This window comes from Lissotriton helveticus, chromosome 2_1 (genome assembly GCF_964261635.1).
Source record: "Lissotriton helveticus chromosome 2_1, aLisHel1.1, whole genome shotgun sequence".
NCBI classification, from domain to species: domain Eukaryota; kingdom Metazoa; phylum Chordata; class Amphibia; order Caudata; family Salamandridae; genus Lissotriton; species Lissotriton helveticus.
Genome location: NC_136059.1, coordinates 1736745350 through 1736762800, shown reverse-complemented (window position 1 = coordinate 1736762800; position 17451 = coordinate 1736745350). Strand labels below are relative to the sequence as shown.

At 38.9% G+C, this 17451-nt stretch overlaps 1 protein-coding gene across 1 annotated transcript in view; it reads right to left on the bottom strand.

Annotated features, from left to right (window-relative positions):
* SETD7 (SET domain containing 7, histone lysine methyltransferase) overlaps positions 1-17451 on the bottom strand; it is a 241934-nt gene that overhangs the window by 135820 nt on the left and 88663 nt on the right. The window contains exon 2 of the mRNA XM_078676690.1: positions 2338-2467. Within this exon, the coding sequence (XP_078532816.1) occupies positions 2338-2467 (130 nt within the window). The remainder of the gene's footprint in view (positions 1-2337; positions 2468-17451) is intronic.

Here is a 17451-nt window from a genome sequence, read left to right as displayed (position 1 = left end):
CTTCGGCTTTCCAGTGTTTGCTTTTCTGTTGCTCCCTTTTTAATTTAGAACCTTCTACAGCTCAGTAGGTGGAATGTTTTAATGCATTCATGATTTTCTGCATCAGGCTATACCTGTTGTTAACTGCCCTCTCCCTTGTTACAGGCCCTCACTGGCAATCCAGATATATGACTGGGGTTGCAGCAGGCCTTTAACAACCAGTATAGCTTATGAAGTGAGCTAAAATGCTATTACAAGGATTTAAAATATGCCAATTGAAATTGCCTCATGAAATTCAGCCAAGGATTTAATTGATTAGGAAGTAGTCTTTGAGGTGTTGGTAGTGTGAGGATACGAGGACCTTGTAGGGAGGTGCTTATTTTTGTGCATCAGGTGCAATGGCACCACGGCCCAGGACTCAAAGACAAGAGGGTATCTAGTGACAACCCCTCTGCAGCAGGCTATATTGCTATATTACAATATTTAAATATTAAGAGCTCCATTGAAGACAATGGTGTGCCTCAAAGCTAATAATCATTACAAGTATGGGGTGACCCGATACAAGTCTGTGGACCTGGGTAACGTTCAATATAGAAAAATAGCGGTCCGCAAACCAATCAGTCTTAATAGTAAAATAAATTAAAATTTTCTTAGTTCGGGGTTCAAGTAAATTCACATTCCTCATGGACAATGAAACAAATATATATATATAGAAAAAAATAGAAAAATGGATGTGCAGAGACTTAACTTTGTATGAAACAACATGAATTTATTTTCATTGGTAGTACTTTACCACTAGACGTTTTTGGAAAGGTTGCTCCAAGGGGAACGTGCAGAGAAATAGTGCTCGAAAAATAGGTGAGTGGGGAAATATTCCCAAGGTGAAATTGGAAAGGAATAGGAAAGTTAAATGTGGGATTGATCAAGAGGGAGGAGTTAAAACCACGTGTTGGTTGGCTCCCATTCCCAACCAATCCCGTCCTGAGGAAGACTAGCAGGCAAAGGCTCAACTGTCCCATATGCCACAAGTCGAGTCGAAACGTCGACGAACATACATCCATGTACCTGGACCCACCCAGCCCTTACCCATTACGTGCCACAGATGATTATAATCTGTGATTGTAAGAATTGATGTAAATAGACCATGTAAAATACTGTTGGGTCAGGACACTAAGATTGATACTCTTGATCAGTCCCACATTGAACTTGCTACTCCTTTCCAATTTCACCTTGGGAATATTTCCCCACTCATCTATTTTTCGAGCACTATTTCTCTGCACGTTCCCCAGGGTTGAGTACAGGTTAATTTAGGGTTTGCTGTGACTTCACCCTGACAAGGATTGTATTTGCAGTTTACGTTGGTTTTCACCCCCTAAACTACTAACCCAATTTCTTCTAATGATGTATTTCCTCACAATGATATAAATGTGTAAGTCTTTAATATATATTTTTGACTGCAAACAAGCTTGTTGATAAAGAAAAATCTAAAATGATCACCCAGCAGTTATTGACTGCTACAACTACTCTGAGTAATTATCATTATAAATGTATCGCTGTTCGGTAGAACTCTGTGAATAAGGCATACACTATTCGATAAAGAGACTACTCTATCTAACTTTACCCATCATTATACAGTATAAAAATTGAAATTGATAAATCCTGGTGTTACAAACATTCTACTGAATTGTTGTAGAGCAAAAGATAATTTAAAAATTGTTAATGCCCTTTTATTAAAAAAATATCTTAAATATTGTTTTTCCACCCATATCTGCTCCCAGCACTTTTAACATTATTATAAGGACCTTATAATATTTTTTACGGAATAAGATGTGGTACTTTGGTGAGTGCTAAGTCTTTAATTAATAACTACAAAGAGATATCTGAATTCTAGTTAGACATGAAACATAAAAGATATGCTAGAACTCCCAGTTTCTATGTAAGCACTGACTGAACCTTGGTCTGATTTGGTCCTACAGCACTGGCTCACGTCCTATAGGACCATTTGGAGGAGGACAGACCTAAAATACTTATTTACTTCACAAAGTGTATATCACCATAAACTAACTTTTCTACTTTTGACATGCTATCCATATCCATTGATTTTGAATTAGGTTACTATAATTTCGTCAGGAGCCCTAAAAACGTGAGTTTATAGGCTTCATACTCACAAGATTCTTCAAAGTAATTAAATTCACTAATACTTGGATTTGTTGCACCATATATATCATATATGCACTTTAATCTACATTTCCTTTTTCACTTTAACTTAAATAATGAATATTTCAAAACGCTAAAGCGTCAATAAAATTAATAAAACGTGCCACAATAAAATTGTCACACACAAAAATTATGATCTACCTTCCATCAAAGAAGAAAAACTTTCCACGTCCATTTTTTTCTCCATGAATGAAGTGCCCCTCAAATCTGTCGGTAGAGGAATAAATAACGGTACAGAAACCATGGGGCAATCCATCTTCGTCCAGAAGACCTGTGATTAAAAAAAGGTTATGTGATATATTTTCTGGGATGTGCAATCAGCATTAAATCTATGTCTACCTGTAAAATTATAGATTGTGATTGAAATACATATGTATTGCTCTGTGGAGTGATCTATATAACTGTACATGTCCATCCAGCTATCCTTCCACTCTCATATATGCATAGTTAATAAGTTCATATTTCTTTTTTTTAATTTAATATACTTTTATTGAGTTTTCAAGGAAAAGAACATAATAAATGGTAAAAACAATGATAATAACAATAATAATAATAATAGTAATAATAATAATAACAATACAATAAACAAGAGAAAAAGAAAATACCAAGGGTTACCAATTGCGTGGCAGTTGGAGTTGCAGTTATTTAGAGAGATACAGGTGGTCTATATATATCACATTCTTCGGTTGTTCTCTGATAAAGTTACGTTGCAGGTGTACAATAGAGGACATAGCAGATTCTATACGACTTGTTATAAGGAAATTGTGAGACAAATCCTATACTATCTCATCATATTTCAATGCTCATTGTCAAAAGATTAACAAGTCATGGGTAAATTTGCAGCTTAGACCATGTGCCCATCATGAAGTTGAACACCAATTGGTAGCAGAGTCGAACAGCTGCTGGTTTGGCCATCAAGCACTTGGAAGAACCATACGTTAAACTGACCAAACCACAACATAGGGGCCGATTAGGATGGCGGACGGACTTGCGTCCGTCCGCCACACCTGAGTAGGAGGGACCGTCCGCATGGGCAGCGGCGGTCCCTCCATGGCAATTAGGATGTGACCGCCAGGGTGGCGGTCACATCCTCTATTATTAACATTGCGGCGGGTGCAGCTTCAAGCTGCACCCGCCGCAATGTTAAAAATGCATGTGTTGCATTTACATGCACAAAGCGGCAGGCACCGCATGGTGCCTGCTGCTTTGTGTACGCAAATGCAGGGGGGTACCATAGGTACCCCCCATGTGCACCCCCCACCCCCCATTCACCCAGGGGGCCCGCAACGGGCCCCCAAAGTGAATGTCCGTATGCTTTCCATGGCGGAAAAGCCGCCGTGGAAAAGCATATTTACACAAACATCATAATATGGCGGACGGTGTCTCATAGACACCGCCTGCCATGTTATAGCTTTTCCGCCGCGGTCGGAAGCCGACCGCGGCGGAAAAGCGGCGGACGGAATTCCAGACCCACCAGCCATCCTAATTTGGCGGTGGGTCTTTGGAGTCTCCGCCGCGGTTTTTCCGCATCCTCCAGGCCGGCGGACACTTCCGCCGGCCCGGAGGATGCGGAAAAACCGCCATCCTAATCGGCCCCATAGTGTCTATGATTACAGATCTATGACACATCTACAAGATATCAATCTCTTAATGGTACCAGGTTTCTCAAATGTAGGGAAGGGGACCACAGTTTTCCCACAAAAGCTTTTCCTTGATTTCCTTTGGCATAGTAACTGATGAAGTTGCTTTGCTAGAAGTGAATAGAGAGCCTTGGTGATAGAGGGATTTTCAAAGGCAAACATAACATAACATAACATAGCGTAATGTAACACCCCTCAGAAATTATTACTAAAAAGCAGCCCATTCACTTGACACCATTTCTGGGAAGCAAACAGAAGAACTTATGAGAAATTAAAATATGTGCATGTCCTGAGATCTCCAGCTCTGAGAGTGATTCCAACCTTTGCCCCTGCCATCCTGAACCCCACGCACCCAAGTCTGCCTCCTAGCACCACCACACACAATACATGCAAGGTGTTTTCTGCAAAAGAGAGCTTAAAGACACAACAGGTGCCACAGAAGACCTCACGAGTGACACCAGCTACACAAGGTGAGGCCACCGGGCATCTACACCCACAGGTCTGGGACCTGGAAATCTGCCCAGTTTCACTAAAGACACAGTGTCCACCTTTACGCAAGATATGGGTCTTTGTGTAAAGGTATTCTGCAATTCCTGCCATACCAGTGTGCTCTGCAGAAAGGGTGGGTATTGTCTACTCTGTGCATGGTGCAGGCTACTTCAAGCCACCAACCATCACACCATAGACAAAAATGTGTCACTTTAGCCCACGTGCTCCGACTGAAGGAGGTATGTGTCAGTGCTTGTGTTTGTTATTGCACTTCAGTGTATCTCGTACAGGAGGCATCTGTGATGTTAAAAGGAAATGTTTACAATGCTGACATGCTTTTAGCCTCCATTCGCAGGAACACTGTCTATGTGTAAAACTGATCAGGGCCTACTAGACGTAGATACTATGATGTGACATCCATTACGAAGGGAGTTTCTGACATAATATTCCACCAGCCACACCACTGACAGAGTACTTAAGGATAATGTATGCCATGGAACCAAAGGACAGTCTTGCTTAGTGTAAGGAAATGCCTCTTTTACCATGATCACCCTAAAGGTTTTGGACTGAGGCATCTTTTTTTTTTTTACTCAGAGTGCCCTGAGGCCTGCCAACCAGAATTCAGCACAGTTCTCTGACCCGCAAAAGTGTATGTTTGATTGGCTTATATCCAATTGGCATAAGTAGATTTACTTATACCTCCCTAGTATATGGTACATGGGGTACCCAGGCCCTGTAATTTATAGTTTCCCTCATGGACTGCTGCACTGATTGTGTAACTATGAGTGGGACAAAGTAAAACATGTAGCCCAGCCTGCTACTGCAGATTGGTAGAGCCCTTTTAAACTGCTAACTAAACTTTACAATTTACAATAATGACAAAGGATAGATCTCCCTTTTTAAAATATATATGTCACCCCTGGAAATCTCTAAGACAGGGTGCTGCATATCCATTGGCTAGTAGTTACCGCATACCCAAGGACAAGCTGTAAAACATTAAAAGTGGTACCCCTGGCAACCAGACCTCAGTTCACAGCTGTACTGAAGATGACCAAACCAAAGAAGGACAGCCCTGCTGTTCCCTGAACTTGGCAACGAGAGGCTGCACTAAAGACTGGACTGCAACTGCTGATCCTTGGGTAACAAAAAAAGGACTTGCCTGTGATTCCCTGCTCGAGGAAAAGTCATCCTGAGCCCCAGACAGAACAGAGGAACTCCAAGAGTCAGTTGGTCGACTTCCTGTTATAGCACAAGGGCCACAAAAAGCTGAAGAGACCACCTTGGCAATGTTGGTATCCACAACTATTTATTCATGCTACCCACCAAAGCGCAGCACAGGAAGCCAAACTGTAACACTCAAGTTGCATCGGAGTCTGCTGGACACTGAAATGTCATCAAAGTGCACTTTGGTCACCCAAGATGGGCACTGGCTGCAGTTAAAGGGACTGCTGGTTTTGCTGTGACCGGAGACCAGGCAACTGCTTTTTGGCTGTACTTCACCTGGACTTCGAGGGACATCGACCTCTGTGGCTGAAGTTACTCCACCATGTTTCTGTACTGATGGGTGGCTCCAGGAAGAACTCTGTCAACTGGATCCGCATCCTGAACATCTTCAGCACCCTGTATCCCTTGCAACACGACCACTCTATTGATGCCTCTGGTGGTTCGCCCATAGAGACTGGAACTGGACTGGAGACTGCTCTGACTGCAAAGTAACTGTCCTGCTATGCCTTACTGCCCCCTGTGACTTGCTCCCTGCTGGAGTTGGTTTCTAAAAGTGGGCCAGAGTAACCAAACTCAACTTTACAAAAGTTTTCCAAAATATCAAAGTAATCACTAGCTGTGGTGGTTGCCAATGCTTGTTTATGATTAGAGGGAAACAGCAGTGATTGATGATTTGCTTAATAATTTGTATCTCCAAAACCCTATGGTGGAGTTTTTTCATTTTGGGGTCTAAACATTCATTAAAAAAAGATCTATTTTTATAAACTGGTGTCGGATTTCTGACGTGTTGCATTTCTTTCTTATTCAATTGTTTTGGTACTTGTAAATGCTTTACACTCGTTCTTTTGTTAAATACTGAAAGCTCAAAGCCACACCTACCCGTGGTTGAACTAAAATAGTTTTTTGAGTTTATTCGCAGTGAGGTTGCACAACCTCACCATGTAATAAATTGCATTTCCTCACACTTCGATGCTACTGGCTGCATGTGTGGGTAGGCTAAAAGGACATAGACCCTGTCACACGGTATTGCATAAAGACACTTTCAATTGCAATAGATTTCCCTAATAAATATCTACACACAGTATATTAAAACAGGCAGACTAACATTTAGCAACAAAATAATATTCAAATAGTATTCAAGGTATCACGATACATTATGAAATCACGTCTAAGAAAAATATTGGTTAAAAAATGTATTCTTTTTCATATATAATCAGACTAGTTCCTCCCTAGAGGGTTACAATCTAAAAAGATCAAATAACGTGTCTCTGTTAGTTGAGACAAGTACAGTAAGTTAAAAAACAATCGAAGCGGCGTTTCTGTGTACAGTAGTTTCCACCTTCATCAGGACGTAACAATTTCTTGTATTAAAATCTAAACACAAAAATGAAAAACAATACATTTAGACGACTAGCATGTGCTGTGAACCCTATCATTTAGTTGCTAATGTTGTCAATTAAAAATGCCTGTACACTTTCCTTTAATTTCTTCAGACCACTTTGTATGGAGAACTTTATTTAAAACAATATTATTCAAACACAATTATCATATTTGATCATTTGAGTAGTATTTGATCTACATAGCTCTCAGTTTCTGTTATTGAGCCTTTCACTATTGTCTTTATTGGATGTGCTTAAGAGTTTTACACTTTTTTTCATGAAAGTTTTGATCCATACCTTATTATATTAATAGGGTTATGTGTCGTCAATTTCATAATCCCTGAGGCACTTCAATTAGCCACCTTGCATTTGCTGTTCAATTGGGGCCTCAATAATCAACAGAATATTTAATATTATTCAATAAAACCTAGGTAAATATTTATGACCAATAATAAAAAAAGATAAGGGATGGCGAAATACCTTCTGTTTATATATAATAGCTCCCTGTTGCAGTTATACGTTGTAGCCACCGTCTTGTAGGGTTGTGTTTTGATTAGGTTTTCAGCTAAAAAGAAAGGTAAGGTCCCTTTATTAAGCATTATAAATGATATCTTGTTAGATTCCTAATATACAACCTAAGCTTAGGTTGACTTACCGCTAAAAATTGGTATGAAAATCCCAATAGTGTTTTCTGGTTTCTCTATATATTGGCCACCAGGTTATATGGAGTCTTTTCATCAATTAAGACCTCCGGTGCCGCAGGAATAAGATAAATGTATTCGGGAATTTACTAACTCTTAAACATGCCAAATAGCTTCTCATTGTGCCATGTTACCAGATACGTATGTGGCGCTATCTGAAACGTGTTAGTTATAACATGCTTAAATTTCGGGCAAAAGATTATTACCGATAGAGACAAAACATGCTCGACGTAGGGGCTGCCCCCTCTGTCTCGCTATGACTAAATATATCTTCTCATTGTGTCGTATTACCGGGTATGTTTGAGGCTATATAAAAAAGCCATTATTGACACACCTAGATTTTAAACACACAATGACTGCTGATAAAGTCTGGCATTCTCTGTGTTGTTACAGCCTCGGCATTCCACTGTTGTATTAATTTTTATATATAGTTTCAATGTCGCGAAAAGTCCCCGATCTTGACGCTATGGCAGAATCATTACTAGATTTTCTAAGTTATGCAGTTTGCTTCAATAAAAAATCTCATGCCATAAGAGTCCTCAATTGCTTTTATATTCTTAAAAGACAGTTCTTAGCGTGTTTGAGCAATTTTTATAAAACGTCCAATGGCGTGCTTTTTATAAGCGTGCCGATAATTAGTTTTAAATCAATGCATCTAAGCTTACTTAATATTATACTATTCAGTTTCCTCGTGCATACCTTCTATATCAGTAGCAGCCTCCCTGCTGCAACTTATAATGCCGGAAGTTCACAAGAGAATTACTTCCAGGGAATTGCTCTATTTATTTAACTCGCCTAGTGTGTGCCCCGGAAGTGCTTGTATGCTTGTACTACATTACCGACAACTTCGATATTCATTGATAATAATTTATATTTAGTTCCTAGTCGGTGACTTAAATGGGATGGCCCTAAATATTCTGATAGGGGTAACTAAGGTGGTTTCTCGATCTCGTAAAATGGCGGCCATCCTAGAGTGGAGTTACGAGTTTTTTGATGCTTGTTACACTTATTTTCTTATATAACTGCAATGAATTATATATCTCTCCCATCACTTGATTTACTGAAACCCTCAAATGTTCTATCAGTGCTCATTTTCCTATCTTAAATAACTGATAAATCCTATATGATCCTTTATTGGTCCTTAGGGGTATACAGTATGTATTGTACTATCCATTCAGTTATACAGTTCTACTATATAATGGTCAAATTCAAACATTTAAATGTACAACAGTACCATTGCATAAACCAAGCTAATTCATTGCATTTACAAGTGAACATAACAGTTGCAAATCTACTCTTTATCTTGTTGCCATTTTTTACAATATAAGAAGATATCTCTTACATGTGCAGTCATCAACCCATATTCCAAAATAGAAATATAAAGGTATCGCTCTAGCATGCTGTATCCTTCACTTGTGCAGTCACAAAAAAATGTGGGAAGAGACGCTAATACTTTGTTTATCACTGGATTAATCTCTCCCATTCCTCTTTGTTATTTAATCCATTTCTATACGTATTAAAGTAGGACATATAATATTGCTCACGTTTCTTTCTCTTGACAAAACTGTTACCTCCTCTAATGCTGTGTTCCATTACTTCAATGCCACACCACTTAAGCTCATCTATTGTGTGGTTATGGGACACCCAATGTTCCACTAGGGGGGCTGTATGTTTTTTGGTTCTTATTGCTGATTTATGTTCGGTGATTCTCGTCTTTAGTTCTCGTGATGTCTCACCGATATAGCCTTTCTTACATGGACATAGGATAAGGTAAATAGCATCCTTTGTTTTACAATTGATGAAGTGTTTTACCTTATGAGTGATGTCATTATATATGACCACATCTCCTTTCATCAAGCTATTACAATTTTTATACATACCGCAGGCAAAATTCCCTACTGGAAGAGGGGCAATATTTATACTAGATTGCCTCTGTATTTTTTCCTCCCTATAGGTATGCACTAGTTTATTTCGGATAGCACGATTTCGTCTGAAGCTAAACATTGGCTTGGGAAGGGCTATCCTATCTTTATCATTAAGTAATGGCCAGTTTCTATTAATGATGTTCTTGACTTGATTGCTTGTGCTACTAAAATTGGTGACAAAAATTAGTTGAGCATCTGTTTTTACATTTTTCTCAGTTTTCTTACTGAACAAGGAATCTCTGTTATAATATTTGGCTCTTTTGTAAGCTTGTCTTATCAATTTTCTCGGATAACCTCTACTATGTAATTTTTATTAAGAGCATCTGGAGAGAGACCAACAGAGTTTCTTTAGAAAAATTAGGATACAAGTTTTTTTTTAAAGATAAGGAAGGTCCTAATACGCAATCAATAAATAAATCAGGTTTAAAACCTAAGTCAAGCTGGACACCGCCTCTGAACCTAGTGAATAAAAATATTGAACTCTTTGAAAAAGTTGTAGATAGGAACATTGAAAGTTTGTTGTCCCAGAAACTCTATTGGCAAAATAATCTTAGCCATGGAGAAAAAATAGCCTTGAATAACCTAGAAAGTAGTATGAATGTAACCATAAAACCTGGCGATAAGGGGGGCAGCATCATCATAATGGACACTGATGATTATAACAATAGGATTCTCCTCCTGCTTAATAACACCTTACATTATCATAAATCAAGCAGAACTGAATGGAATACCCTGGTACAAAAAATAGGGAGACTACTTGATTTTGCCAAGGATAATGATATTATATGTAGTGACAAGTATAATTTTTTAAGAAACTTGAACCCTAAAATTCCGGCAATATATGTTTTGCCGAAAGTACACAAGGACCATATTAACCCCCCCCCATGAGACCCATTGTTTCCAGCATAGACTCCGCAACAAAACCACTTAGTAAATATGTGGACAAATTCCTTCAACCGTTGGTTGTTCGCCAAAACTGAACATTTATCCTACAATGAGAGCACACAGTGGCTAGTGACTTTGGATATAGAGGCCCTCTACACAAACCTCCCACAGGATGATACTATTAAATGTTAGAGGGTTTCTTGAGTGAAAATGGGGAAGATCTGTCTGTTCACTCAATGTTCATTGTGGAGTGCGTGGAAATCATATTGAAGAATACTATATTCATGTTCAGGAATGACTACTACAGACAGGTCAAAGGCACCAGCATGGGAGCCACCTGTGCTTCCAGCCTGGCCTGTCTGTATGTGGCGGCATTCGAAAATAAACATATCTTCAATGTGGTGGCGCCATTTTTTGAGAACATCTCGTGCTGGTCCCGTTATATTGACGATGTTTTCTTTGTACGGACAGGGACATCTGAGAATCCTGAGGACTTTATAAATTGGCTCAACCTCGGGGATGTTAACTTAAAATTTACCTCAAATTATGCTAAAGAAAGTGTGGATTTCTTAGATATTAAGATCAAGCATACAGAAGGAGAACTATCTGTAGAATTATACACTAAACCTACCGATCGTAACACAATGCTCCACTATAGGAGCAACCATCCCAGTAGCCAAAAGAATAATATCCCTTGTGGGCAATATTTAAGAATATGTCGCAATTGTACAGACATTAAAGATTTTAACTACCATGCAGATGCTCTTACTAAAAAATTACAAAGTAGAGGTTATCCAAGAAAATTGATAAGACAAGCTTACAAAAGACCCAAATATTATAACAGAGATTCCTTGTTCAGTAAGAAAACTGAGAAAAATGTAAAAACAGATGCTCAACTAATTTTTGTCACCAATTTTAGTAGCGCAAGCAATCAAGTCAAGAACATCATTAATAGAAACTGGCCATTACTTAATGATAAAGATAGGATAGCCCTGCCCAAGCCAATGTTTAGCTTCAGAGGAAATCGGACAATCCGAAATAAACTAGTGCATACCTATAGGGAGGAAAAATACAGAGACAATCTAGTATAAATAATGTCCCTCTTCCAGTAGGGAATTTTGCCTGCTGTATGTGTAAAAATTGTAATAGCTTGATGAAAGGAGATGTGGTCATATATAATGACATCACTCATAAGGTAAAACACTTCATCAATTGTAAAACAAAGGATGTTATTTACCTTATCATATGTCCATGTAAGTGAGACTTCACGAGAACTGAAGACGAGAATCACCGAACATAAATCAGCAATAAGTACCAAAAAACATACAGCCCCCCTAGTGGAACATTGGGTGTCCCATAACCACACAATAGATGAGCTGAAGTGGTGTGGCATTGAAGTAATGGAATACAGCATTAGAGGAGGTAACAGTTTTGTCAAGAGAAAGAAACGTGAGCAATATTATATGTCCTACTTTAATACGTATAAAAATGGATTAAATAACAAAGAGGAATGGGAGAGATTAATCCAATCATAAACAAAGTATTAGCAACTCTTCCCACGTTTTTTTGACTGCAAAGGTGAAGGATACAGCATGCTAGAGAGGTACCTTTATATTTCTATTTTGGAATTTGGGTTGATGACTGCACAAGTAAGAGATATCTTCTTATATTGTAATAAATGGCAACAAGATAAAGAGTAGATTTGCAACTGTTATGTTCACTTGTAAATGCAATGAATTAGCTTGGTTTATGCAATGGTACTGCTGTACATTTAAATGTTTGAATTTGATCATTATATAGTAGAACTGTTTAACTGAATGGATAGTACAATACATACTGTCTACCCCTAGGGACCAATAAAGGATCATATTGGATTTATCAGTTATTTAAGATAGGAAAATGAGCACTGATAGAACATTTGAGGGTTTCAGTAAATCAATTGATGGGAGATATATTTAATTCATTGCAGTTATATAAGAAAATAAGTGTAACCAGCATCAGAAAACTCGTAACTCCACTCTAAGATGGCCGCCATTTTACGAGATCGAGAAACCACCTTAGTTACCCCTAGCGCAATATTTAGGGCCATCCGATTTAAGCCACCGACTAGCAACTAAAGGCATATGGACAATAAAATCATCGAGCGATTAACATTATAAATTATAATCAATGAATATCGAAGTTGTCAGTAATGTAGTACAAGCACTTCCGGGGCACAAACTAAGAGAGTTAAATAAATAGAGCAATTCCCTGGAAGTAATTCTCTTGTGAACTTCCGGCATTATACGTTGCAGCAGGGAGGCTGCTAATGATATAGAAGGAATGCACGAGGAAACTGAATAGTATAATATTAAGTAAGCGTAGATGCATTGATTTAAAACTCATTATCGGCACGCTTATAAAAAGCACGCCATTGGACAATTTTTTTTAAATGCTCAAACACGCTAAGAACTGTCTTTTAAGAATATAAATGCACTTGAGGACTCTTATGGCATGAGATTTTTTATTGAAGCAAACTGCATAACTTAGAAAATCTAGTAATGATTCCGCTATAGCGTCAAGGTCGGGGACTTTTCGCGACATTGAAACTATATATAAAAATTAATACAACAGTGGAATTACGAGGCTGTAACAACACCGAGAATGTCAGACTTTATCAGCAGTCATTCTGCGTTTAAAATCTAGGTGTGTCAATAATGGCTTTTTTATATAGCCTCAAAGATACGCCGTAATACAACAAATGAGAAGATATATTTAGTCATAGAGAGACAGACGGGTGAGCCCCTACGTCGAGCATGTTTTGTCTCTATCGGTAATAATCTTTGAATGAAATTTAAGCATGTTATAACTAACACGTTTCAGATAGAGCCTCATAAGTATCTGGTAACATGGCAGAATGAGAAGCTATTTGGCGTGTTTAATAGTTAGTAAATTCCCGAATACTTTTATCTTATTCCTGCAGCACCAGAGGTCTTAATTGATGAAAAGACTCCATATAACCTGGTGACCAATATATAGAGAAACCAGAAAACACTATTGGGATTTTCATAACGATTTTTAGCGGTAAATCAACCTAAGCTTAGGTTGTATATTAGGAATCTAACAAGATAAAATGTATAATTCTTAATAAAGGGACCTTACCTTTCTTTTTAGCTGAGAACCTAATCAAAACCGGACCCTACAAGACGGTGGCTACAACGTATAACTGCAACAGGGAGCTATTATATATAAACAGAAGGTATTTCGCCATCCCTTATCTTTTTTTATTATTGGTCATAAATATTTACCTAGGTTTTATTGAATAATATTAAATATTCTGTTGATTATTGAGGCCCCAATTGAACAGCAAATGCAAGGTGGCTAATTGAAGTGACTCAGGGATTATGAAATTGACGACACATAACCCTATTAATATAATAAGGTATGGATCAAAACTTTCATGAAAAAAAGTGTAAAACTCTTAAGCACAACCAATAAAAACAAGAGTGAAAGGCTCAATAACAGAAACTAAGAGCTATGTAGATCAAATATTACTCAAATGATCAAATATGATAATTGTGTTTGAATAATATTGTTTTAAATAAAGTTCTCCATACAAAGTGGTCCGAAGAAAATAAAGGAACCCGATATTGTGAGTTTTTGTGTGAGATAGCTGGGAGCACGGTGATGTAAGGCCTTGTGAGTCATGCAGGCTATTTTCAGGTGAATTCTGGCTTCAAATGGCAGCCAGTTTAGAGATTTTAGGTCAGGGGAGATGTGGGCCCTTCTTTTGGAGCCAGTGATGAGTCTTGCAGCTGCGTTGGTGGCGGCTCTTAGGGGAGCTGTAGTGGCTTTGGGGAGACCACATAGTGAGACACTTCCATAGTCCAGCCGCAGTAGAACTAGAGCTTGAACCACCATCTTGAGGTCATTGGGAGGTAGGAAGGGTTTCAACTTCCTTAGTGTAATAATCTGTAAGTTTGCTCCCTTCATTGCGTTATTGATGTGTTTCTGCATACTGAGGTTGCAGTCCAGAATTATACCCAATGATTTTGCTGAATCCACAATGGTTGGTTGAACGTTGAGTGCTGTAAGGTGTTTGATCCAATTGTGCATTATCGAGACTTTGGCGGGTGGGGCAATTAGGAGGAATTCGGTTTTCAAAGCATTCAATTTGAGGTGATTTTCTGCCAGCCATGTTTGGGTGGATTTAAGAGTAGTGTTAAGCAGATTAATGTCGTCAAGGGTGTTGATCTTGAGGTACAGTTGAGTATCGTCAGCGTACATGTGAAATTGCACATTGGATGCTTGTAGCAGATCAGTGAGTAGTTCCATGAATACGTTAAAGAGTGTAGGGGATAGCGAGGAACCTTGTGGGACTCCTAGCGTAACTGGAACAGATTTAGACAAGGTGTTGTTGACTTTGAATTTTTGAGTCCGGTTTTGCAGAAAAGAGGTAAACCAGTTGAGCACTGAATCTGATAGACCCATTCTATGCTTCAACAGATCAATCAAGTTCTCGTGTTCGACCGTGTCGAACGCTGAGGAGAGGTCTAGTAGGATCAGAAGGCACGCTTCGTTTTGATCCAGAATTTGGAGAATATCATCAATGATGTGTATCATGGCTGATTCCGTGATGTGGTTTGCCTGGAAGCCGGATTGGTATTGTTGAGAAGGTTGAAGTGATCAATATGATTTGTCAGTTGATGGTGAACACATTTTTCCAGAAGTTTGGCCAGGGTGGGAATATTGGGCGATAGTTGTTTAGGTACGTGGGGTCAGCTGTGGGTTTCTTAAGGATGGGAGAAACCTGCCCCACCTTTAGGGAGTCAGGGATGCAACCTTGTAGAAGAGAACTGTTTATGATTTTGGTCCGGAGAGGTAGTAGCCAAGGGGTAAGATCTTTAACAGCGTTTGCGGGGAGAGGGTCACTGAGGTGATTGGACATTGAGAAATTTGCCAATAGCTTCTTCAGAATAGGTGTAAAAATATGTCCATGCTGCGTAATTTTTTTTAAGCAAATTTAGACGGGATCTGTTGTGTTGAGATAGTGGGTAGAGAAGTTTTGGTGAGCAGGCAGGCGTGAGAGTTTAGATCATTGATCAGATCTTTCTTGATGTTCTCAGTCTTATCCTACTTTGTTAGGGTTCACCTAAATACCACTGATTTCTCTGGTCACTTGTCTATCACTTAACATAACATAAAAGGGGCATTTGTCGAGCAAGCCTTCATTTTCAGGGGATTTATGGCTCTGTTGATAGATAATAGGAGTTTATCATTGACCTACTCAATGGTACTCATTCTTTTGACTCCTGAAAGATGAAAGGCTAAATAAAACCACCAGGATTCGAATTTATGACTCAGATCCCTGCTGCATTGCAGCAGTCACTGAGCTAAAATATTCGCTTTTATGGGTAGGCATGTGAATCTTTCGAGTGACACTATTAAAATGAAAGTCTAAATGTTGATATGCATGACATATACACATGCTGTATTCAACACACAAAGGTACAAAGTTACCCTCATGTCTGCTGGAGCAATTCCCCTGCAGTGCTGGGCCGTAATAAAAACGGGTGTGGTCATGACGAGCTCAGCTCGTCATGAGCACCTGAGAGGTATATGCCATGACGAGCTGAGCTCGTCATGAGCCCCGAAGGGGTTAAGCTTTTGTCTCTGCATTAAATGTTTGTGAATGAAAAGTACTAAGCGCATCCATACATTACTACTGACTACTGATGTAAATCTGACCTACAACTTGCAAAAGCTTTGTGAATTTGTCCAACGTTATGACTGCGAAATTTGAAATAAATGAAAGGACAATGATTGTGTGCGGTGAAGTTCAGAAGGTGATTTTTTTGATAAATGATTAACATTTGTGTAGACACCAGAAACCGTAGCTCTTGTTAAGTCTATTTCATTATCCCGGTGCCATTTTTGACAAACATTCCAAAAAGTATGGATTCCAGTGTGTGAGGATCTTCTAGTACTATCTAACATAGTAATATGGAATTTCCATATTCCTTCCTCACACCCGCTGAAATATTTCAATGAATGGGAGTCTACTGCATAAACCCAAGATGTCTCGGTCATCTATGCGACAATAGGGGGCACATAGGAGATTACCATGTATTACAGTTTTTCGGACAAATGTCAGATCCCTCGCGCAAATCCATTATGAGCAGAAAATGATAATGAAACTTTGTATTCTGTCATCATCCTCAAAAACAGTAATGTTGTAAATGCTGTTCGGTGTTACATGTTTTTTTCAAACCAAGCTTTTCTCACTCCACGTGCTGTGTGACTTATATTCATTAAAATACAGTCGATGTTTTCCACGCAGGCTTCTTGTTTTCCCCCGCACAAGAACAAACGTCCCTAAAATAATTTGCAAAATTTATAGTGCGAAGGCTCTGACAATATCTGTGTGAAAATGACAGATGGCAGCAGGTCTGGATAAATATTACTGTAGAAATAAAGACCAACCTCCAGATATAAGAAAGGTGCCTTGATGTATATTATAATTTCCCTGTTCCATGTGGCTTGACACATGGGGCCATATTATCAAGAAAGGGCGATACATTATCGCCGCTTTTATCGGCAGGAAACTGCCGATATAGCGGCGATAATGGGCTTGATAATATGCCCTTGTGAATACCCATAGAAACCCAGGTTAACACCAGAACCTGGGCTGCTATGGGAATTCACAAGGACATATTATCAAGCCCATTATCGCCGCTTTAGCGGCAGTTTCCTGCCGATAAAAGCGGCGATAATGTATCGCCCTTTCTTGACAATATGGCCCGTGGGGGCCTATTATCAACAACTAGCGATATTTATCGCTAAATGTGCTTAGATATATTTTTTTTATCGCCGCGCATCGCCGGATTTTATGGCAGAGATAACGTGCTATTAGCAACATTTATCTCCAAAGCGATAAAATATCCAGCGATAGCGGCGAAATGCGTGAATAGCATTATCACTAATAGGGACTTTTTATCCCATTGGATATACAGGTTAAAAATTGGTCTGAGCA